We start from the raw sequence: 25,333 nt of genomic DNA, 5'->3' as shown, positions 1-25,333 counted from the left end.
GGAGAATGAGGTGGCAAAAGGATTTGAGGAGAAGGATGGTAAACATCAAGAGGCAGTAGAAGAGAAGTTTGGAAAACATGAGGAGGTGAAAGAAGAAATTAAGGAGGAGGTTGGAGACCATCCGAAAGGAGATGCGAAAAGGACAAGGTGAAGGTTGATAAATAACCAGAGGAAGTGACAGAGAATTGTGGAGAATGTCAGACAGCATCAGGAGAAGGTGATGAAAGATAAGGAAGAGGTTGGTGACCATCAGGAAAAAGAGGATGAGCAGAACAAGAGGAACAAAGACAGACAGCACAGCCAGGTGCAAAGAGGCCAGCTCAGTCCAATGCAGGGCGGTAGAATAAACACCTAGATCCAAAATAACAAAGACAGACAGCACAGCCAGGTGCAAGAAGTAAAAACATTGTGATCCAAAGGGGTTAGACCCATATTGGATGGAACGAGATTATGGTGCAAAAGCGAGGAGGGCAAGACCCCGGAACTATGAGGAATCCTTCAGTAGGGGTCTGGCTAGATTGGGGCTGGTGCAGGCTCCTCAACTCTACTAAATGTTCCTTGAGAAGTTACTCCATATTCCAGAAGGTTGAAGGAAACACTCCAATGCATACGAGAATACCAGCAAATCAATGCCAAAACAGGAGCAGACGCCCGAGACTGTATGAGAAAAGAAGGAGATGGAAACCCCTGATGCCCAAGACAAAGAGAAAAGAAAGGTACAGGAAACATTTAAACCCAAGACTGCGACAGGGAAGAAGGGTGCTGGAAACCTACAAGCCTGAGATTGAGAGAGGGAATGAAGAAGGATGTGGGAACCCTTAAGCTTGATTTAAGTCAACCAAGTTCATCTTGCTGAAAGATAAAAAGAAAGAGGGGTGAGCTTCTGAGGATGAGCTTCCAAGCTTTGGGAAACAATGTCTTACAATAGATAGTTCTACCTTGGACAGATATTTTTCAAGACTGGCCTCGGTCTAAATTCTAAGGTAACTGGTGCTTTGCACAGACCTATGGCAAAAGTCGAAATCGGCAATTAGGATGCAATCCTCAAAAGCTGTTTTAACAATCCTGATTGTCCCACTATTAATTATGTCTGAGTCACTGCATATATAAGCCAAATATACATGACAGCAAACTTCCCTGATGTGCTTAAATCAGGAAAGTGAAACAGCTTCAAGCAGGCTTCCACTGCAATACTCGTACAGCCCAACTCCAAATGAAGCAGCATATTGTATATAATACTGGATAAGAAAGTGAAGTTACAAAAATAGATTTCCTCTTGTAACCAATTGATACAAGTTAATATTACCCTAAATCTCCACCCCATACTTGTCGCAACAGTATGAGGCCTATATTCTTTGATGGCTGATGAAAGTGCTCTCCCATCATAAAGTGTTGCAAACTTTAGAGAGGCCCAGAAATGTTTAGTTAAAGTAATAATACTTTTCAATTAGAATTTCCCAATTTTTTGCTAAAAACATTCCTAAGGTACTCGAAGACGAGAACTTTCCCAGTTCTTTCTCCATATTAAATTTGGGGAGCTGTGAATGTTACTGGCCCAGCACTTGGTCTTAGATATGTATATAGTTATGATCTCTATATCTGCATAAGAAGCTATGGGAGCCCATCAGGAAGGATAGCTCATGGGCAACGTGTTTGTCTTAGAAGCAAGACAAGGCTGCGTAATACAGGTTCGAATCCTGATCCTGCGCTTAAAAAACACTCCTGGTATAAGAAACCAAACACAGAAATAGTGGGGGTGATGAGCAATTCACCCCTTGTGAACTGTATTAAGAAAGAAATCTACCACCTGTGGCCTTTGTTGAATGTGGGCACGAGTAGTATTGAGCGTCCCAGATTTGTAGTGAAACGTCGCAGAAATCTGAGGGATATCCAGGTGAAAAGTTTACAAAATACGGAGGCAAATACTGAACAAAGACAAGGTTCACTGTGGGCACGGGATCCGGTGACTGGACATGCACCCTGTGGGAGTTTCTCAATGTGCCCACAGACAGCGAAGAGCAAGGAAATAGATGTTGGCTTGACTACACCATGGCGACAGAGATTTCACCAATTGCAGCAAACAAAATGTTGTTTACCTTATTACATGCCTGTGTGGATTACGGTATGTGGGTATGACCACTGGGAAAGCACGACAAAGGATAATTGAACATAGGCCATACGTTACAACAAAAAAGATAACAGCTCTCATGGTGCCGCATTTCAATGGAGAAGGCTGTCTCTGAGTAGGATTTGAGATGACTGCGATTGAACAAATGAAAGTCCCAAGGAGAGGGGCCAATATTGCTAGTCTCCTCTTAATTAGGGAACATTGGATTTTCCGAAACGGACACCCATGGAATAAATGACAACATTCCCTGGCAGCAGCTGTCAACTTTAATGTAAAGCAGAACTTGTGCTCCCTAAGATAGCTGCATTTAAGTTAACATGGGGTATTTAACTGGAAATAAACAAAACAGTATTGTGCACTTAATGTCGGGATAAGCCAGTTTACATGCAGGCTTTTTCTGAGAACACATGCTAGTATTCACCTGGTGATAAATTATATTAGTAATAAAATTCACAAAAAACAGACTGTTTGGATTTGAGGGGCCATGTGGACAGACATAGGTGTAATAAGGGACACATCACAGTTCCGGTTAATCCCACTCCCATAGGATTATAATGAGTAGGACTATATTCCAAGATGGCCGCGAGTAAAATTAACGGGCGCAATGGCCGTCGTTGCGTTCTACTCACGAGTGGTGTCCAACCACTTTCCATAGGATTATAATGAGTAGGACTATATTCCAAGATGGCCGCGAGTAAAATTAACGGGCGCAATGGCCGTCGTTGTGTTCTACTCACGAGTAGTGTCCAACCACTTTCCCAGCATGTATAGAGCGTAACGGGATGTTGTTGGGGTAGGAATGACCCAGCGAGCACACTAATGATGAAGAAGCAGTTTCTAAATTCCTGCAAGTAAATACATAAACCGTGGTTTTGACTGCAGTAGGTAGCTGTACTGTAGCTGGATGCATGAAATTTAGGAATAACCACTTGCTGATCCACACGCTCTGTTTGTTCTTTGTAGATTTAAACAGAGGGGATGTGGCTAGTACAGTAGACAGACTATACCTTTTACAAACAAGGATATGGATGCCCGCTTTCGAATAAATGAGGATGAGTGGAGAAATGATTTACGCAGATATTGGCATGTTTTGTGGTGAAAAGAAAAGAAAAATCACACGTTGTCGATCTCATTAGTAAATGGTCAGAAAGGGAGCACTGATAGGTGTTCTCTCTTTATTGTACCTATAGATGGCAAGTACAAGAACATGAGCACGCAGTAGAGGTGAACATTATTTTGGCAAAACAGTGAATAAAATTGAAAGTCTGAAAAGTAACCCGCATGTTTCTGTCCTGAAGAAGGTGGTATAACAAGATAAGTGCCACTGAAACCGGTTGACCCGATTGGAATGAGCAGAATTTAGTTTGGGCTTATACTTGGCAAATTATGGTTTTTAATGGAAGTCAAAAGAGCAGAATAACACTAGCGTATCGAAAGAATTGAGTGTGAGCCTGACATCATTTGGTTCACAATGTTTTTCCATGCTGTTGATGCCGGATAAGTAGTGACACAAGTGGAATACAAGAGAAACATTGTTAATAGGTGTAATCAAATTGTGCACCTTTGCAGGAATATAGAGCATGTAATCCCTTTTTGCTCTTTTTCTAGTTTTTACCTTGGTTTGAACAGTCTGGTCAGTACATAAATAAAAGTAGAGCTACCAGTCCAGGACTATTCTTTTTATTGTTTTGACTATTGACATTGAGGTGATAGACAGTTAGGGGAGAGTTCCTTGAATTGTTTTTCCTAGACAGGCGGCACATCACCGCAGGCTAGGGGTAGCCACTCTAGAAGGGTATTTGTCGATAGGGACAATATCCTAGTTGTTGTGTTACACACATTTTCTTTTTCCCTCTTTTTTTGTGTGATATTAATTTCAGTTGGGCGCTAGAGAGGGGGTTTTGACCAAATGGCCTCTTTGTATTAAGGTACCAAAGAAAGATGCCATTAACCAGCCACTATGTGTTCCAAGGGACCCACCATGTTCATGGGAAGAGGACAAGCGGTCCATCTCCTTTGAGTTCAACACATACCTTCCACTTTCTTTTCTGGTAGATTTCCCAAAGCCTACTGGCCGCTTTTTCAAACACGGACCAACCCAACTGCATGAAATGTTTTCTTGTATTTTTGTTTGTGCCCTTAAGCCTTCAGGTACCGGGAGCGCGGTACAAATTAACAAACATAAACAAACTATGCATGAGATGGAAGATGGCTTTAGCCTCGTTTTTATGATCAACGAAAGACCACTTACATCAACCTCCTGAACCAACAAGGCTGGCAACAACTTCACGTACTGAGTTAAGGCCCATCAGAGAAGATTCTTATATTTAAGCCAATTCATTTCTGCAGCAGACGGCTAATTGAACATGGCTAAGAGCGATATGATTGGATCTGCAAAACTCTGGACATGTTGGCCTATGTGTAATGTTCCATAGCAACCTGCCACATGCATCTGCTCAGGGTAGTTTAGAAGCGACAACAGTGCAAATGTTGCATAGTTCCTACTATCACTGCACAAATGACACGAGCCATGCATCATCAGAGAAGGAACCACCACCGTGCCCTTGAATTCTAAGTGTGCATTATTCTGAACGACTGCAAATATATTTTGCACAAATCCCCGAGTAGCATATATTTCTGCCATGTTATTACATTTGTTCGTTTTGCATAATTGTATTTTCTTCAAGTACTTTTTCGGCAATCATTATATAGTGAAAGTAAAACAAGGGCAAATTACTTTGTACATGTTCAGCTGAAAGCCTGTTAACAACACCATTGTCTCCAAAGTACCAGGCAGCTCTAATAGATAGTAACTTACTGGCAGCAGAGGAAATCACAAACATCTTAAAATAGGGGAACTTAAATAAAGAAACAGATATCACATAAAGCTGCAAAACAATGTGTACCTGTAGCAAACCACAAAATGGGCATAAGCAGCCACAATCCAGTTGTGATGGCCGGCCACTATCAGCACCTTGCGTGGATCCACAGGGAGTCCTAGAAACAGGAACAACACGATAGGGGTGCATTAGCCTCCACACAATACATTGTTCTATGTGCCTAATTGCTATAGTTTAGGGATGTCATTGGTCTCCAGAGCGCATAGTGTATGTGAATTTTCTGTTTAAAAACTTGAGTATGACACAGAGAGCTACACAAATATATTCAGTCTATCCTTCATGAACACATCTAAAAGGTAGAACTAAGGAAGTCAGACCTCGCATATTCTTAAAAATACCACTATACTTGCAGGCCGAGTTCCTAAATTTAAATACTCGACCTAAGATAAATGCACTTGCCCCAAGTTGACTGGTGACAAAATATTTACCAGTGCTTTTTGTAAAACGGTGCATGTCGCTATAAGCACACTTCATATTTGCTGCAATGCTGTCAAGCATGCACAGTGAAACATGTATTTTCCATTTACAGCAAACAAATTGTTTTTGCAGTAAATGAAAAATAGGTTTCTAACATCCCCATCCTCACCAGCAAGGTTAAGTAGCTTGCCCTGCATAAAAAACTACTCACCAATGCTAGTGGGCTATTAGATTTGTTGTGCCCTGCAAGTGATTGATATAACCCATTTGTTCCTTATATTGTCCGAGTATCTATGGCCAGGAGTCAGCCAACAACATTCGCCCCCCCACATCCATTAACCCAACAGAGGAAAGGGCAGCTGTACAATCAAAAAAGAAATTATGACCCAAGAATGTGGATTTCCTGTAACAAATCGCACAGTACACTGTTGTGTATTCTTCATTATCAAAAATCATAATTCCCCTAGGGAGGTTCTGATCACATGCAGTAGTAACACACTTGACCGGGGTTAGGAGGAATGACCTGAGCTTAATGGCAGCATTAATTAAGGTTTCCCATAGCCACGTCCTCATATCCTGTGCCAGGTATCTTCAATTTTAGGTACTCAAACCAAATGCCAAGTACTGCAACAAAATGCCTACATATTGAACATTATGTAAGGTAGTGCCATCAACTGATCAGGTATTCTTATTCCCATATTTAGCAGGTATTTTCATGAAATTCCCAAATACTTGCATAACATGGTAAATGATCTCAACAAATGCTGACAAATAGCATCAGAGGAGGCGGCTATCCCTTCTCTCACCAAACATACTTAGGTTCGATGGATCTGCCCAAAATGAAGTGCATCCAGCGAATTGGGAGAAAAGGGATGCCACAATTCTCTTCCACGCCCTTCTGTCAGAAATGCTAGAGAAAGGAGTTGCCCATGGCCAAACAGCTCCTGAAGACATGGATGTAGAGGCAGCAGCTGGTAATGAGGAGAGCTGGAGCATCGCATCCATCCTCTTCCTCAGCCACACCTGGCCCTCTTGCCATTCTGCTAAATGCTTCATGATATGGATAAAAGCATTACATACTAGCTAAAAAAATAAATGGCCAGGCATGAATGCCAGTCAACGTAAAACATGCAAATGGGTAGGACACTCCACCAGACAAAATTAAAGGCACCTTCATACTTACCAAGTTTAACCATTCCCTCTCCAGCGGCAGAAGCAGCAGCAAGTAGCGTAGGTTGCACAGAAATTCCTCGGACTACACCTTCTGAAGGACTCTGCACAAGTTTAGCATCTGTAGAAGCAGCAGCCGCAGCTGCAGCAGCAGCTGCACAGCTCAGTTTACGACTGGGAATACCTAGAAAAGTGAATACAGTGTGTCACCCATTACTGAGAAGCTGGCATTCTTATATTGATTTGCGGTTTGCTATAAAGCAATGCCTTTTTCATCTCACATAGATGAGATGCTTATATATATATATATATATGAGATACATTACTCCCGTAATTGTATTTCTGGTGCTTGTATCTGCTTAGATTCACATTCTCTGCATAGTCCGACATCTACTGGAAGTCACAGAGTATGACAAGATGTGTTTTCGAAACTCAAAAACGGACATCGACATGGCGTGTTAGTAATACTATCCCTAGTGTGACGTGTACTGTACCCATGGTCCTTCACGCTTCGAGGTCCCTCAGATTGTTTATTTCTGACATGAGGTTGCATGAAGTGTAGCAGGAGTACAGATGTAATAAAGCAGAAACAGTAATAGCCCAGAAAACATCTATGCGCCTTCCACTCCAGAAGGGGAGGGAGGGTGGGCGCATGCAAATCTAACCAGATACAAGCACCAGAAATACGATTACGGTGAGTAATGCATCACTTCTGGAGCTTGAGAATCTGCTTAGATCACATGCTCTGCATAGATTAGTTAGCAGTATCTGCTGAAGGAGGTGGGAAGTGGGAAGGTACAGCAGCAAAAAGAGATGTTTTAAGACTGCTTGACCCACTTGTGAATCTGCTTCAGAGGGGGTGTAAATGCAATAATGTTATGTGTACATATGGATGGAACTCCATGTAGCAGCTTTGCAAATGGCGTCTGGAAGGACGTTTGCAATGAAAGCTAAGGTAGCTCCTGTACCCCTGGTAGAGTGAGACATGGGGGTGAAAGGTACGATTTTCTTGGATAGGAAATAGCAGAGCTGTATGCACTAGACTATCCATCTGGAGATGGCGTCCTTTGATATGTGATCGTCTTCCTTCCAGGTGCTATGGAAACAAAGAGTTGGTCTGTTTCCCTAAAGGTTTAGTTTTGTTCACATAGTACAAGACCGCCCTCCGTACATCAAGTGTATGGAGGCTTCTTTCTGCTGAGTTAGATGGATTTTGAAAGAAGGTAGGGAGTTCTATGGGTTGATTAACATGGAACATTGAAATTCACTTAGGTGAGAACCTAGGATGTGTTCTGAGACAACCTTGCTCTTGTGTATTATGAAGAAAGGGTCTTGTACGTACAAAGCCTGTAGCTCACTAACTCTTCTTATAGAGGTGATAGCTACTAGGAATACAGTATTGTAAGTCAGATGTTTAAGGCTGGCCTTGTGCATAGGCTCAAATGGTGGACCCTTGAGCTTGGATAGAACAACATTAAGATCCCATTAAGGAATGTCCTTCCTGGAGGGCAGAGCTATGAGGGTCTTCTCAGACCAAGCATCAGCCACTCCCTCCCCTATTAGCTGTGGAGTACCACAAGGTTCCTGCACCTGTCCTACGCTCTACAATCTATTTACCCTACCGCTCTTCAACGACCTAGAAGAATTCGGCATAACTTTCACCAATTATGCTGATGATACACAAATTCTTCTCCCATTATCTGGTGATTACGAGCAAGACCTAAAAACCTTACAAGACACATATGCTATCATCCAGGCCTGGATGGCAGCCAATGGCCTCTGTCTCAATGGGGGCAAGACAGAGATATTACTAGTGGGCCCTAAAGAAATACTCAGTAAACTAGACAGCAAATACTGCAATTTCCAAATTGAGAGCACTGTAATTACAGTCTCCTCTTCGGTAAAAACTCTGGGAGTGTGCCTAGACTCAACCTTGTCCATGGATAGACATGTAAATCATAGCTCTTCTGCAGCAGCACTGACAACTAAAATAATCAATGCTGTAAAACCCCACTTATCCATTGAAAACTGCCTCAACATTGCCAGGGCCACTATAGGTGCAAAACTGGACTACTGCAACGTCCTCCTACTGGGCGCTTCTGCCAAAAACATTAACAGATTACAAATTACACAGAACAACGCACTGAGAGCAGCCCTCAGTATTCCCAGGAGGGAGCACATCTCCCTAGCAAGACAAAAAGCCCACTGGCTCCCAGTCAAAGAGCGCATCTTGTTCAAGACTCTAACTATAACCCAGAGATGCCTATCCCAAGCTGCTCCCAGTTATCTAACTGAACGAATACACCAAGTTCAGACACTTAGACCTAAAAGGGACATGTACACACACCAACTCTCAATTCCGACCTTCAACAGAACCAAAGCCGGCGGCTCGAGTTTTGAGGTTCTAGCACCAAAATCTTGGAATTCACTGCCACGTAAATTGAGATCGGAAACATCCCTCATGGCCTTCAGAAAGGCACTGAAAACCATTTTATTCAAGTATTATGTACCTACCCACTGTTCCTAGGTACTTGGAACACGAATAATGTCTGTAACCAATCTTTTACTGTGTCCTCATATTGTACCTATGTCACTGTTCCCATGAAACCCTGGAACACGAGCAATGTCTGTAACCAATCTCCTATTGTTGTCCTCATATTACACCTATGTCAAGTAAGCTTCATGTAACAGCGCCACGATGCCCGAGGGCAGTTGTGCGCTTTAAAAATGCAAATTAAATTAAAAAATAAAATCCCAGCCCGGGGAAGACTTGGTAATTGGGGGGTATAGCCTCTTTATCCCTTTCATGAATGCCTTAATGACAGGAACTTTCCACCAGGACACCTTGTTCTGTGAAGTGGTATAAGCTGACAGGGCCGCCAGATGCACTTTGATGGAATGAAATACTATGGCGGAGTCTAGTAGGTAAAGCATGTAGTGTAGAATGTTAGCTGGGGAACATTCTGTTGGGTTTAGTGTTTGTGACGTGCACCATTTCACAAATCTCTTCCACCTATTGAAATAGCAGTGTCTGGTGTTGGATTTTCAAGCCTCTTTTAGGATATCCATACACATTTGTGGAAGATACAAGTGGCCAAATTCTATGACTTCAGGAGCCAAGCTGCCAAGTTCATAAATTGAGGGCACGGGTGGAGGGATGCTCCCTTGTTTTGTGTTAGCATGTTGTACGGGGTCCAGGAGCTTGATTGGGTCGCACATCGCCAGTTTGAGCAGATGTGGAAACAAAGGTTGTCTTGCCCACATAGTAGCAACCAGGATTAGAGTTACTTGTTCCTGGTGCATATTGTGCACTATTTTGCTCAAGAGTGGTGTCAGGGGAAAAGCGTAAGCAAATTTCCCTGACCAGTTCATACACAGGGCGTTCCCCTTGGATCCTGGTTGGGGAAACCTGGAAGCGAAGACTGGGCATTGTGCGTTTAGGCTTGTGGCAAACAAGTCTAACGAGGGTGACCCCATTGTGAGATTATTCTGTCTAGGATATCTCTGTCGAGTTGCCACTCGTGTTCCTCTGGTAGAGGGTATCTGCTTAGAGTGTCTGCCGGAGAATTGAGTTCCCCTAGAACATGTTGAGATGTTAGCAACATGTTCCGTTTGAGTGCCCACTTCCATATTTTTTGGGATAGTTTGGACAGACTTTGAGAGTGTGTGCCTCCTTGATTGTTTAGGAATAACATGGCAGTGGCGCTGTCTGTCAGGACCTGCACTGATTGACATATAAGATGTTGCTGACAGCCTTCAGGACTGCCAATAGTTCCACGAAGTTGATATGTCTTTTAGCTGTAGCACATGTCCACTGGCCGTGGGCTGTGGGGTGGAGGAAGTGAGTCCCCCATCCGGCGAGTGAGGCGTCTATAGTTAGGATCGCTTGTGCTGGTGGAAAGCGGAAGGGTTTTCCTTTTAGCAGGTTGTCCCTCGACCACCAGCAAAGAGCCTGAACCAAGGTTGCGAAACAACCACTTGATTGTCCAACTCACCGCTTGCCTGAGGCCATTGCTTGCTAACCATTCCTGCATTGGATCCATGCGCAGACGCACATGTGGAACCAAGTGAATGCATAAGGCCATCATCCCGAGCAAGCACATTGCTTTGCGTACGGTTATCTGCCGACCGACCTTGTAGTGAGGTACTTGCAAAAGCATGTTTTGTCGTGTTTGAGGGGAAAGTCAGCTCCTCCTTTGTCTTTAGAATAGCCCCTAGAAATTGTTTTATTTGGCAGGGAACTAGGCTCGATTTCTTTTAGTTGATGGAGAAGCCCAGATTTAAATGAAGGTATTATGTTTGCAAATTTGAGGAGATTCCACAGTAATTAGACAGTCGTCCATATAAGGGTATACTGGGATGGGCTTTCTGCGCAGGTGTGCTGCCACCACTGTGAGTACCTTTGTGAACACTCTTGGTTCTGAGGCGATGTCTCAAAGGGAAGTACCTTGAACTGGTAGTGAACTCCCGCTATCTTGAAACACAGATATTTTCTGTGAGCAGGGAGAATTGAAAAATGAAATTATGCACCTTTCATATCCAATGTTGCCATGTGGTTCCCCCATTTTAGGAGTGGGATTACTTGGAGCGTGGTCATGCAAAACATTTGGGGTTTCACATTTGTTCGCAGGGCGCAGATCTAGTACTGGGAGCATGGAAAGGTCTTTCTTTGACACAAGGAAGCAGGTGGAATAAATACCCTTGTTTACCTGGATCTCTATGGCATCCTTCTCCAGCAGTGCCTTTACTTCTTCCAACAGTATGCGTTTTTCTTCTGTTGACATTTTCCTTGGTGGGCGGTAGGGAGGTTTTTGTAACTCGATACAATAGCTGCCTGCCACAGTGGACAACACCCACTTGTCCGACATTATCCCCTCCAATGCATGGGTGAAGTGTGAAATTCGGCCTCCTACTGGAGTGGCATGGGAGGGGACCTAATGAGGTGCGTCATTGTTTGGGAAGGCTGGAGCATCTCCCGTGTGAGGTTCTGCCCCTTCCTCTGCCCCTTTTATTTCCTTTTTGAAAATTGTTAGAGGAACTTTTTCTTTGCGATTGGCTCCAAGATGAGGACTGTCAGCCCAGAATATAGCCCGAGGAACGTTGAGCACCCTGACCCTGAAACCTTGTAGAGTTTGAGGAGCCCCGTTGTACACAGGACTTGTTTGTTAACTGGCCAAGGGATTTGAGAGGTTTGTAGTCCTCCTAAGCACTCTTGAGCATTCCTGAATAATACATTAGGCTACACCGGCATGTTTAGAAGGGTTATCTAGGTTTCTAACTTAAACCCGGATAGTCTGATCTAGGCGTGGTGCTTGATGAGCGTGCCCTTTGCTATGAAGCGTCCTGCATTATCTGCTGCATCAAGGTTTTTTTTCAGGATGCAGTTTGATATCTGCTTGCCTTCTGTAATAGTCTTTAACAGTTAAGCCTTTAGGGGTTCCGGGATGGCTTCTATATGGTGTTCCAGATCATCCCATTTGTGGTATCTAAAGAGTAGTGTTATTTGCGATTCAGGTCTGGTATGCCGCTGAGGAGGCAACCTTTCTCCCAAAAGTATAGATCTGGTTGCTTTCCTTGTCTGGCGGGCCTCAGCTGACGCTAGGGGAGTGCACACCCTCTTTCTGGTAGTGGTGACCACTAACGACTCTGTTTTAAGGTGGCCCCTAATATACAGGGGGTCAGTGGGTGCCGGATTGAATCGTTTTTCTATTCTCTGGTTGATCGCCCTTGTGAAACTAGGCGTCAGTTGGGATGGCTGGATGCGTCTTTGTACAGACTGCAGGAGCAGAAAAAACTGTGGCAGACCTTTAGTCTCCCAGAATGTCTTCCACAAAGTCTTTGTCGACCTGTGCTTCCTGAGTTTCGATGATAAAGTGCTATGCAGCCTTTAGTAGCATTTCATTGTACCGTAGTTGGTTATGTGAGAAACCAAAGGGTATTTCACTGCTCAGTCTCTTGGGAGCTGTTATCCAGTTGGCCAGGACACAGCTATCACCTTTGGATCCAGTTCCAGGGGGTGGACGAGTGCGGGAGGATCACCTGGATGAGGTTTCCCTGGGGAGTCGAGCACCCGGAGGAGAGGCATGGTATCCCTGTCCCCATTTTTCTGTAGAACACCATCATTCCATGTACTATTTAGGAACGTTACTCCACCCCCTTTACTACACATACTCTGCTGCACGATAAAAAGCGGTTCAGGAAAAGACAGACTCACACACAGCCAGTCCGTTTGACATGTCGCAACTTCAGGGTCAGGCAGCGTCAGGCACTTAACCTTAATGACTTGCACCAGAATCCTGTTACCTTTCCCCACTGAGATAAAAGGCGGAGCATGAGAGCACCCAGAGAGCAAGGTTGGAAGGGTAGCCAAAGCGAGCAAGACCAGCAGAGTGGAAGGGCTGGAAATCCCAGAAAGACAACACGACCATGGAAGCAGAGCAGATGGGACCAGGAGGCGAATGAAAGGCTGTAGTCCTACCAGCTCTGTGGTGAAGGTCGCTGCAGAATCCCAAAGGGGCAACTCCCCGCTACTGCCGAAGGTCACAGCAGGACCTCTTTCACGTCCGGTGTGAGGACTTGAAAGGAGGCTAGCCACGCTGGGCCAAAAGCCGGGACTACACGAGTCTTGATAAACTGTATCAGCTGCTGCCGGTGAGCGAAATGGGAGACCGCCTTGTGTTGATAAATGAAAAGATCATTAACGTTTGAAGTGCTTGTTGGGTTGTCGAGAAACGGAGGGCGAAAGGACATCGGAGCAAGAATGAAGAATGCCGAGATTGAGCGTGTGAGAGAAGCCGCAAAAGAAACCGAGAAAGGAGGCGAGTAGTCAAAGTGGTCATACGAGGGTAAGGTATAAGCCCCCCCTCATACAGTCAAAAGTCTTTGAAAAAAAGGTGAAACAAATTATAAAGCTACCCTTATCCCTGTGATGCTAAGAACTGCAGGTACCAGAAGGCCTCGGGAGAGGAGGCTGTTACAAACCTTTGAACTGTATCCAGTATTGTGGGTTGCGCGTAGGACGGCAGCTGTGAGAAAGAAGCCTGGTTGTTGAAGGTAAACGCACTTGCTACAATATAACAGAGTGACCTGGCGAGGCACAGTCGCCTATCGAAAGTCTCTGTATTGAACTGGCAAGTACTCTGAAGTGAAAGCCTGAAAGATTGCAAAGTAACAAGAATGCTTTTTCCCCATCGAGGGGAAACCAGAACTGCCTAAAGAGGAAGGTCTGAGCCCGGAGGAGGGCCACCTGAGTGAATCAGTGAAAGTGAACCAAATATTTGTTTAAAAAGACATTAACAGCTCCTGAGTGTTATAAGCTTGTAGAATTGGTAAAGTTAACTGAACTGTCGTTTAGAGGCTACAGTGAACCCAAAGGAGGGATGCCAAATGAAAGCAAGAGATAAAGAATCCTGCATTTTGATAAAGTGACTGAACAGTGGTGTAAAAGACAAATGTGAACCCAATGAAAGGGTATCACGAGAAAGCCAGAGAAGAGGGGGAATCCTGCATGGTGAGAGCTTGGGAAATGTCTTGTGAGGCCAAGTCAAAAACATTGATTCGTGGGATCCTGCCCTTTCTGAAGAAACTGCTTCCTGATGCGTATAGACTAAAGGGGTGCTCACAGTCATGCCATTGTTCCGCCTTGTCCCGTGATGTAACGTGCGGAAGGGAGTGCATTAATTCAACAGTTCTGAACTACCAAAACCTTTTGGAGATTTCAGTTTGCACCCTTTTGTTATACATATCATTGTTCCACACCTTTTTGTTATATAGAGTAAGGATTTGGCGATAGGTTTGTTAGTATAGGCCCTTTTGTTTTGACACAACACCACTAGGACAGGGGTGTCATGCGACGCATTTCCAGGTGGCGGCTGTGGCCCCGTTTGCGTTTGTATCCTTCCTGATTCCTGTTACGCTCGGCACTACGTGCACTCAGAAGTCTAGTCTTTCACCCGCTCGAGTGCACGTAGTGTTACTTAGCCACACCCACTCCTCTGATCTGTGCGTTGCAACCGTTCCACGGTCAGCTGTGCTTTGCTTTTGCTACCGCGGTTCGCCTAACGCTTTATTTCTGCTCCTCTGAGCATTCGCCTTGCTTTCTTTCTTCCTCTGGGTCTGTTTGTTTCCTGTTTTTCTCGTCCCGCCTTGTCCTCTCTCACAGGGCTCTTTCTCTTGTCCTCTCTGCTATTCTCCTCTACGTGCTTTCCCTGAGCACTACTTTCTGCGCTCAGCCGCTACTCTTGCTTTGGAGTTCCACTCCCTCTATTTACCTTGTTGCCGCTCGCCTATCCATCATTCCACTTCCCTATGAGCCCAGTTGCCATCAGGAGACCTGCCGGGCCCTTGTACACAGTGATTTTTTTTTTTGCCTGCATTAGGCTTTTTTTCCCATTTCTGTCCCTCCAGGGAGGGGGTCACGGCCAGGGCGTGTCTTCCCGCTCTCACTGTGGCTTCCTCCTGTGGGGGACGCAATCAGCAGAGAAAAAAAGAAAAGAAGGATTACAGAGCACACCGAAGCCTCAGTCCAGTGGAGGAAGACTTGGACACTCCAGGTGAGGAGGTTGAGGAGGGAAGTGGGGATATTAGTACCCTACCATTGAAGACAACTGACAGTTTGCAACGCCAGCGTCCCAGGATGGCTACTCCTGAACAAGTGCAGGAGTTAATAGCCGCGGTACAGAATTTATCCCTCGAGATGCAGAACATGAAAGCAGAGAATAACCTTCTTAAACAAATGGTGGCTGCGCGTGAGCAGCCTTCAACAGATTTGCCTCCAATGTCTCTCTCATCAGGGAAGTACGATGGGTCTCCCAAGACTCTTAAGGAATTCCTGGATGCTTGCCAGGTGTATTTTTCATTTAGAACCCGCACTTATTCATCTGACCATGCTAAAGTCGGTTTCCTAATATCAAACATGACAGGGAACGCCCTTGCTTGGGCCACCCCTCTCGTCACAGGAGCTGATCCAGTGCTCCAGAATTTTGATGCATTTGTAGATTTAATAAAACGCACCTTTGAGAGAACTGAAATATCCATGGCAGCAGGAGAAGATTTACTGGACGTTCATCAGGGGCAATCCGACGTGCTATCATATATTTCTACATTCAAAAGACTGGCAATGGAGACCGGTTGGTCCGAACAATCACAATTCATATTGTTCCGCCGTGGTCTCAGAGAGGAGCTAAAAGATGAATTGGCTCACTTTCCTCGGTCTTCTACCCTACAAGAACTAATGACTGCTGCACTACAGATGGAATTCAGGTTGCAAGAAAGACGTCAAGAGAGACGCAAGACACGGTCCTCTTTTGCACGGACCTCCTCACCTCCGTCACCTGCGCCAAAACATCACGACGAACCCATGCAGATTGATGCCACTCGTCGATCATTGACCTCTGAAGAAAGAAAAAGGAGAAGAGAACTAGGCCTATGTGCTTACTGCGCTTCGGATCGTCGCACAGTACGAAATTGTACAGAACTCTCCCACAAACCGGCGGAAAACGAGAACCCTCGATCCTAGAAGTGACGGGCTGTCGAGGGCATTCTTCTAGACCCTATGTTACCATGTCGACTGAATATTCGGACACTACAGAAGACTCCCACCTGATGGTTATGTCAGTGAAAGTTACCATTCATGGCAACCAATTGGAGACTCTGGCTCTTCGGGATTGCGGGGCTGCAGGGAACTTTGCTGACACTCTCTGGGTGGACAAGGTTGGAGCTAAACGGATCGATCGCAGACACAGCCAAAAAGTCGAAGGGGTGGACGGTAAGCCTTTGAGTTCAGGACCCATTGTCCAGACTACTGAACCTCTATCACTTACCATTCTCCAACATTCGGAAGTCATAACCTTTGACATTATTTGAGCCACCCACTTCCCTTTGATATTAGGAATCATCTGGCTGCGTCAACACAATCCCAGTGTGAACTGGAAGTCGAACAGTATGCATTTCAACTCCGACTATTGCCAAGTCCATTGTTTTCAAGAAGCACATTACCAGGAAGTAAACATCTCTTCCACATCTCTTCACACGACCATTGGGGTTCATTCCTTGGACAAAGTCTTGGAAGAATATTCCACAGTTTTCGCAGAAGTTGCTCCTATAACATTGCCTCCCCACAGACCCGTGGACTGTGCCATTGATTTGGTTGCCAATGCTTTAGTGCCCTTCGGCAGGATGTTTGCATTGTCAAAGATGGAAAAGGAAGTTCTGCGGAGTTATTTGGACGACAACTTATGCAACGGTCTCATCAGACCTTCCAAATCTCCAGCAGGGGCCCCGTTGTTTTTTATTCCTAAGCGGGATTCGAAAGACCTCAGGCCCTGCATTGACTACAGGGGTTTAAACAATGTCACTATAAAGGACAGGTACCCTATGCCGCTTATCCCGGACATCCTGGAAACAGTCCAGGGTGCAACAGTATTTTCCAAATTGGATCTGCGCAATGCCTATCATTTACTCAGAGTACGTTCTGGAGATGAATGGAAAACCGCGTTTAGAACACCTTTTGGACTATACGAATACCACGTGATGCCTTTCGGCCTGGTTAATGCTCCAGCCATTTTCCAAAGGTTTATCGACCGAATATTCTCAGATCTATTATTCGTGTCGGTAGTCGTATACCTGGATGATATACTGGTTTTTTCTCGCACCATGACAGAACATCTCCTCCACATCACCGAAATACTGAAGCGCCTGAAAGAGCATCACTTATTGGCCAAACGGGAAAAGTGCGTTTTCAGAGTTTCATCAGTCCCTTACTTAGGGTTTATTCTTTCATCCCATGGTATTCAAATGGCTTTTTTTTCCCCTTTCTGTCCCTCCAGGGAGGGGGTCACGGCCAGGGCGTGTCTTCCCACTCTCACTGTGGCTTCCTCCTGTGGGGGACGCAATCAGCAGAGAAAAAAAGAAAAGAAGGATTACAGAGCACATCGAAGCCTCAGTCCAGTGGAGGAAGACTCGGACACTCCAGGTGAGGAGGTTGAGGAGGGAAGTGGGGATATTAGTACCCTACCATTGAAGACAACTGACAAGGGCTTTCATTACTTTGAAGGTCGTAGCTTGCTCCCATCTCAGATTTAGGGTAGGCGTTGTTTTTTCACCCATATAATGTTAAAAAAAAAATCAGCATTGGATTGTACTGTTGTACTTCTGATAACCATGCCTTCCTTATATATGGTGTCAGGAGTGGGACGTGACTCAATTGATAAAAATGTAGAACCCATGTTAGTGATAGTCATACCAGTGGAGGGGGGAAATAGAATTATTGAAATTAACAAGTCAGATCATATTTTTACGCTTAAGGAAGCGTTATGTGCCAACTACATATCCCAGTCAACCGATAAGACTTATTTTTCAAAGCTCAGGTCCTTTGGATGCTCTGTTGGTCTCTCATTATAACATCCAACAGCGGGATCGGATAGTCCTAAGAATCAGACCATACCAATACTTTATTAGACCTGGCGCTTTAAGTCCCTCCTTTCCTGAAACATTTTTCTTTGGGGCTAACTCTACTGTGACTCCCCAGAAGACCTGAGGTAGAACTTTAAAAAAAAAACTTTCTTTATTGGTTTTACAAAACAAGTAGACCACAATTCACTTTTTTGTCCCCGAACAACCCCTCCCTCATCCATCCTCCCGGCTCACGCCGTTTCCTCCTCTGGCGTTACCGTTGAACTCTTTAGTTCTGTTCTACCGCATCATGCAGGCAGTATTGAGACAACCTATTCCTCATCCGAGGATATCTTGGAGCTTTTCTAGTCTCATTCCGAGGGCATTTCTGTCTGTTTCTCAGTTGTATGTGTACTGTATTTGGGGCATTACTCGTGTTTCATGTCCCGGATAGGACACGTCATGCTCTGGGCCGTCCCAGGCTTGGCAGGTCAGGGCTCAGTGAAGCTCTTTTATGGCAACACCTCAGGGGTTTGTGTCCTTTGGTGCGCCTCCAGGTAGTATTGACGGAAGGGCGGCCAATAGTCAAACTGTCTTCTACTGATTGGAAGAGTTGAGGCATATCTAGTTTCCCTTTGTTCACATGTATGCATAGTCTCCAGCCTTTTCTGAAATGTGGGGGTGTTGTCTTTCCCCCAGCACCTTGCCACCAGGTATCTGGCTGTGACTGAGGCCATTCCTAGTAGCTTGTTTACAGTGCGGGATCCTTCTGTAATTAGGGCCAGGAGCCACAGTTCCAGTGAGTAAGTCTGTGTTGAGGGGAGCATTGCGGACATTGCCCCTTCAATCTTCTCCCAGAAAGTACTAATGTGCGGGCAGGACCAGGCTACATGATGAAAGTCTGCTGGTTCAGTAACTCCTCTTTTACACAAGGATGATCTGTCAGGATACAGTCTATGTAATTTGAGGGTGGTATAGTATACTTGGTGCAGAAACTTGTAGTGTATTAATCTGAACTGGCAGTTCATGGATAGAGTCTGACATTGCATGCAAACAATTTTCCAGTGTTCCTCGCTCAGTGGTGTACCTAGTGCATCTGTGGGGGTTTTCCATTGCCGCTTTCCCCACTCTAACCAACCTGTATATAGTTGAGACACGTTTCTTGTTAGTGGTTTAATCATGTATTGTTGTGCAGGGTGGGAGGTGGGGGCCAAAGAAAATTCGGGCCATGTGGCCTTTAGTATTTCTCAGAGTCTATAAAACAGGCATAGAGTGACAGCGTTCTGTTCCCCCTTTGTTCGGATTACCTCCCATTCAATAAATTGACCATCCTGTACCACATCACCTAGGGTCTACACCCAGAGGGCCTGGAAATGTACTTGGAAGGATCTTTCATGTATTAGTTGGAGTTCTATTACTTTGTATACAGGGAGCTCAGGGAGGTAGCAGGACTCTGTCCCCATGGTTTGACCAATTTGTTCCCAGGCCTTGCATGACACGGCGATGGGTTGAATTTCGCACCAGGGTACCGCACCTCTGTATCCCCAGATCATTCCCATCAAATCATTCGGGACATTAATTGCTTTGGCTAATTGAAATTATGAGTCAACAGCGGGGGTCCTCCATTCTGCTATGTATTGGGCCTGAGCCGCCAGGTAGTATAAATGCATGTCGGGGTATTCCAGTCCGCCCTGTTTGTAAGATCTTGTAAGGGTGTCATAAACTATCCGGGGTGGTCTACCTGCCCAAACCAGCCGGGTCATCCAACTCCGGATACAAGTCCAGTACTGCACAGGGGCCCATATGGGAACGTTATTGAATATGTAAAGTAATTTGGGGGGAGAGCTACCATTTTGGCTAGGGCTATGAGGGCATCCTTGGATATTGGTGGTAGGATCCATGATTACACTTTTTGTTCTAATGTGTCCAGCACTTTCAGATAATTATTGCTGTAAAGATCGCTTACCCTCGTGGACACCTTGATCCCCAAATAGCGTATCCCTTGGGGGCACCACCTGAACTCGTTACCCACATCTGTCTGCTGTACCCCTGGTGTCAGGGGGAGCACTTCAGATTTAGTCCAGTTGATCTTGAGCCCGAGCGTTCCCCGAATCAAACTATCTTGTGAGTCAGGGGTGAAAGGTTCAACCTGGTAGGTCCGATGTAAAATAAAATATCGTCGGCATACAATGACACAACTGAGACGTGCGTGTGAACTCTCGATTCCACGATGTGCAAGTTGTTTGTGAATATGGCAGGCCAAGTGTTCCATTGCGACGGCAAATTGGATAGGGGAGAAGGGGCATCCCTGACGGGTGCTCCTGGAGGGGTATATATGATCCGATATTACTCCATTGGTGGGTGGACAAGCGAGGGAGGATCACTTGGGAAGGGGACCCTTGGAGATTATGGGAGGAACGCCCCTGGGCGAGAAGCAGTATTCCCCCCTTTGACACTCCCCGACCCAACACACCCTCTGTCATTATGGGATACTGTCAATCAAATCCCATCAAACACCAGTATACTTCTATAACAATAAAGAAACACAAAAGGAAAATAAAACCACCTTTGTATATACACCCCCTTCACCCTGATAAGAACCCCCCATGATTTTGATACATTCCTTCCCGACAACTACAATCCCCATAATTCCTCCCCAATACTGTTTCTCAAGACCAGGATGAGGCAGACGAGAGCGATGGAGATTACCCATAGGGACCAATACACCATGAGTTCCTATGGGCGGTCTCCATCTTTTCCCATTAACAAGGTCAGGCAGAGTCAGGCAGGGCTGGACAATTCCTCACACCTGACACTTCTACTCCTCCCCAACAGTATAAAAGGTGGAGTGCTGAGACACACTCTGAGCGAGATGGGGATGCAGAAGGGTGAAGAGAGGCCTAAGAGAAAACGATGGAGCTGGAAGGAGCCTGGAAGGCCTGGAGGAAGAACTACCCAGACACTGAGCCCGAGTGTGCTGGGTAGGCTGCAATGTGGAGTAAAAGCTGTGCCTCCAGGAAACCAAACCCAGGGGCAGCTGGGGTTGCCTGGCAGCACAGACATCAGAGCTCCTCCCCTGTGCCAAACAGGTAAACATCCCCTTGTGCTCCTGCTGCTCCCACAAGAATGGTGTTTTGGGGAGCGAGAGAAGTGGGAGCAAAATAAAGACAGATGCCTTCTGGGATTGGAAATCCAAAACCATGTCTTTTGAGAAACTGTGAGTAAAAGGCCAGAGCCCGGCTGGGGGAGATCTGTTAACTTTTTGAGAAAAATGCCTGAACCCGGCTGAAGGAGGCCTAAACAGGTCCAAGCTCGGCTGAGGAAGATCTGTGAACTTTTGAGATAAAATGCACTGGTCTGGATGAGGGAGCCCTACTGTCAATACTGAACTAAAGTGGAAGACAGGTCCGAGACCCAGCCGACGGAGACCTGTTGAAGTGTGAACTGTACCTATTGAGCGAGGAAAAAGGCACCAAGGAGCTGCTTGTCCACAGAGGTGGCTGACCAAGCGTAGGAGAGCGAGAGGTCAGAGAACCAGGGTAGAGAGGCTGCAAGCGAAAGCCCTTTATTTGCCAGAATGTGAGAACTCCAAGAGGCCGAGAAGGTTATGAGAGCCAGCCCAGTTGGAAAGACTAATGTATCCCGTGCCAAAAGGCTGAAAGCTGCTCTCCTGGGTGAACAGCGGAGTTGAGGAGGTACCAGCAGATTGAGAGAGCCACGGCCTTGACTTTAGTTGAAAAGCCGCAAAAATAGCAATAATCCCACCGCAACCAGTGAGTCAAGACCGGTTTGTGTTGTGGAGTGCTTGCAACAATTGTGTCAGAAGCTGAAGGCTGCGTGTAATGAAAATGAAACGCGAGTGAAGATTAAGCAACATAGATGAAAGGAATAGATAAGGATACAGAGTAACCGAGTGGTCAGGCAAAGGATGAAGGCCCATACGAAAGTCTGAGTGAAAGTTCTTGACAAGGTGCTAGCAAACCACAGGGGAAGCGAACCCTGAGAAAGTAAGTGATGAAAAGAGGCTTTGTTGGCTTGAGCCCGAGTGGGGGCAGCCATTGATGAACTATTGAGAGACATTGTCTGCATTACCAAGAGATTTTGAAAGACAGAACCAGCTGCTGAAGTGTCCACCAGACAGAGTGTGTCCAAGTGGCACCTTAAACCCATGTGCCATAGAACGTGGGGAAGGGGAGACGGCCATAGAAAACTTGACATTCTGACATTTTTGTTCCACATTGATTTTCCTTTGAAAAGCACATTTACCTATACACATTTTTGTATTCGAGTTAGGGCAGGCATTAGGTTTATTAGTTTAACTGATTATGATTTTGTGACACGACTGACTAGGACTGTTTTCTTTTTTCTTTATATGGTAGAGTGAGCTCCCATCTTAGGTCTAGGACCAGATAGGAGTTTCTCCATCCATTTTACCAAAAATAAAGTTTGTCTAAACTGTTAATATTGTGTCAATCTCTACTTGCGATACCATGCCTTCCTCACATCCTATACTCTATCAAAGGTCAACTCAGAAATATCCAGAACCAATCCCTCCACACCTAGTTAGAGGGTATACCCAAGAGACTAATATTAACATCTTACTTCAGCAAGGCTGAAAAAAATCATGCGAGATCCCGTAGACATATGATATGATATATGATATGGCATTAATAACGCGCCTATACACAAGTGTTTCGAGGCGCGACGAGGCAAGGGAGGGGGAACAGAGGGAAGACAGACAACGATCTTACTAGGCCAGGTGTCATTCAGATCGCGCAAGTGCATGGGAAGGGGGAAGGGGAAAAGTGCGAGGGGGAAGGGAGAGGGGAAAAGTGCAGTACATGGGAGAGGGGAAAGTGCAGTACATGGATATTAGAATAAATAAGAAAAATAACGGCAGGATGGTGGCAAGTGCAGAGTAAGAGTAGACATAAGTGCTGGTGGGGGACTGTAGGGATACAGAATACAGTTCCCACGTGCGAGGGTTGCCAGGGAGGCAGTACAGGTGTGCAAATGGCGGGGCCTGGGCCCCAGGTCACAAAGGGTGGCCAGGTAGCCAGTGCAGTTTCAGCCAGGAATTCAGCAACGGAGAGGGGGAGAGAAAGCAGAAGCAAAGAGGAAGGTTTTGCAGTGCTTTCGGAACCGGAGATGGTTCTCCTCAAGTTTCAGGGAGGCAGGAAGGCTGTTCCAGAGAGAGGCCCCTGCCGAGTAGAGAGATCTACCACCAACTCGGTGCTTGGAGAAGCGACGGACCCTGAGGGAGTTGGAGGCGGATGAGCAAATAGATCTCAAGAAGGAAGATATTTGGGAAGAGAGAGTTGAAAGTATTGCGGCCCCAGGCCCCAGAAGGCCTTGTGGACAATGCAGAAGGTTTTGAACTTAATCCTTGCAGCCACTGGGAGCCAGTGCAGAGATTTCAGTCCTGGAGAGATACGATCCCTGGACTTGAGGCCAAGGACAAGTCTCGCAGTCCTGTTCTGGATAAGTTGCAGAGGGCGGAGAGTAGAGGCAGGCATATTTAGAGGCTGTTGCAATAGTCCAGCCTAGAGAGAACAAGGGCTCTAGAGACGGTGAGCTTCTGGGGGAAGGAGAGGAAAGGGAGAATACCTCTGAGGAGGTGCAGCTGGTAGTGTGACTTCTTAGAGACATCAGAGATGTGAGGAGAGAAGGAGAGCATGGAGTCGAAGATGACCCCGAGGTTTTTGGCCTTGCAGGTGGGAGCAGGAAGAGGGCCAAGAGAGGCCGGCCAAAGAGATGCAGTGAAGGAGGGAGTGTGTGCGCCAAGGAGTAAAATCTCAGTCTTACTGGCATTAAGGCAGAGGTCACTGGCGGCACACCACTCCTGGATAGCAGACAAACAGTCAGAGATGAGGGAAGGAGAGGAGGTGGCCAAGGGTAGCCTGAAAATGAGCCGAGTATCATCCGCATAGCACTGAAAGTTGGGGCAGAGAGCGGCAATGCGGTGGGCAAGGAGTGCCAAGTATCGGTTGAAAAGCCAGGGAGAGGGGTTAGATCCCTGGGGGACACCACAGGTAGAGAAAAAGATATCAGAGAGAAAGGACCCGAGTTGGACCTGGGAGGGTCGGTCGGAGAGGAAAGAGATCAGCCACGCCAGAGCATGACCAGTGATACCCAGGTTATCACGGAGACGGTTGAGCAGGATGGCATGGTTGACAGTGTCAAAGGCAGAAGAGAGATCAAGCAAGATGAGGACACATGGGGTGTTGGAGTCGAGGTTGGAGAGCAGGTCTTCACAGATGTTCAGGAGAGCAGTTTCCGTGCTTCTGACGGCTCTGAAGCCAGACTGATGGTCATTAAGACAACCAACAGATTCGGTGTGGAGATTAAGCTGGGACATGGTCAGTTTCTCCAGGAGCTTGCCCAGGAAGGGAGTGATGGAGATTGGGCGATAGTTAGCCGGCCAGGAGGGGTCAGCAGAGGGTTTCTTAAGAAGAGGGTGCACAAGGGAGTGCTTCAGGGGGGATGGGAAGACTGCAGTGGCGAAGGAGTGATTGCAGAAATCAGCCAGGGCAGAAGCCAGGGAGTCGATATGGTCCTTGATAGTTTTGGAGGGACAGGGGTGAACCTTTTTCGACAGGACTTTCATAGCTAGGACTTGTCTAGAAACCTCGTCTGCAGAGAAAAGGGGAAAGTAAGAGAAGGAGGGAGAGGGGGTGGCTGCAGAAGGGCCAGAGGAGGAGCAGTAAATGGAAGGAGGGAGGCAATAGGAGGAGAGTAAGGACAATATGTCCTGAGTTTTAGAAATGAAGTGAGAAGCCAGTGCCGTGCAGAGGGCCTGGGAAGGTCCAGGAGAGGTAGAGACTGCGGCAGGATTGGCCAGTTCCTTAAAGATTTTAAAGAGTTCAGCCGAGTTGTTAGATGCCGCAGATATGCAGGCTTGGATATGAGCTCTCTTCTTGGTGAGGATGGAGAGCCGGAATTGCCTTTGCAGCAGGCGGCTGGCCAGTTTGTCAGAGGATGAACATGAAGCACGCATTTCCTCTCGGCCACCCTGCACTTGCGTTTTAGGGTGACGAGATCCGAGTCATACCAGGAGTTACACTTGGCTTTGGGCTTCATGCGGATTCCCATGACAGGGGCAAGGATATCAAGAGTATCAGATATAGAAGAGTGGAGCATGAAGAGGGCTGTGTCAGGGTGAGAGTCAGCCAAAGGGGGATGAGGGGTGAGAAGGTGGTGGCGAAAGCCTCAACTGACACACGCTTCATGGGTCGGATGACCGAGAAGGTGGGTGGCAGTGATTGAGGTGGCTTGGCCTGAGGGTTAGAGAGGGTGAGGTGAGAGGATAGGAGAAAGTGATCACTCC

The 25,333-nt window shown here is 46.2% G+C and overlaps 1 protein-coding gene across 3 annotated transcripts in view; it reads right to left on the bottom strand.

The window, feature by feature from the left end:
- The window catches only part of KCTD3 (potassium channel tetramerization domain containing 3), a 529,442-nt gene that overhangs the window by 288,861 nt on the left and 215,248 nt on the right, over window positions 1-25,333 (bottom strand). For all 3 annotated transcript variants that reach the window (XM_069608570.1, XM_069608569.1, XM_069608571.1), the window contains 2 exons: window positions 6,629-6,799; window positions 5,035-5,125 (listed from right to left, as the gene is read on the bottom strand). In XM_069608570.1, the coding sequence (XP_069464671.1) occupies window positions 5,035-5,125; window positions 6,629-6,799 (262 nt within the window). The remainder of the gene's footprint in view (window positions 1-5,034; window positions 5,126-6,628; window positions 6,800-25,333) is intronic.

This window comes from Ambystoma mexicanum, chromosome 4q, assembly GCF_040938575.1.
Source record: "Ambystoma mexicanum isolate Mex_15411 chromosome 4q, UKY_AmexF1_1, whole genome shotgun sequence".
Lineage (NCBI taxonomy): Eukaryota > Metazoa > Chordata > Amphibia > Caudata > Ambystomatidae > Ambystoma > Ambystoma mexicanum.
The sequence above is the reverse complement of the archived record's forward strand: the minus strand, read 5'-3'. Positions and strand labels throughout refer to the sequence as shown.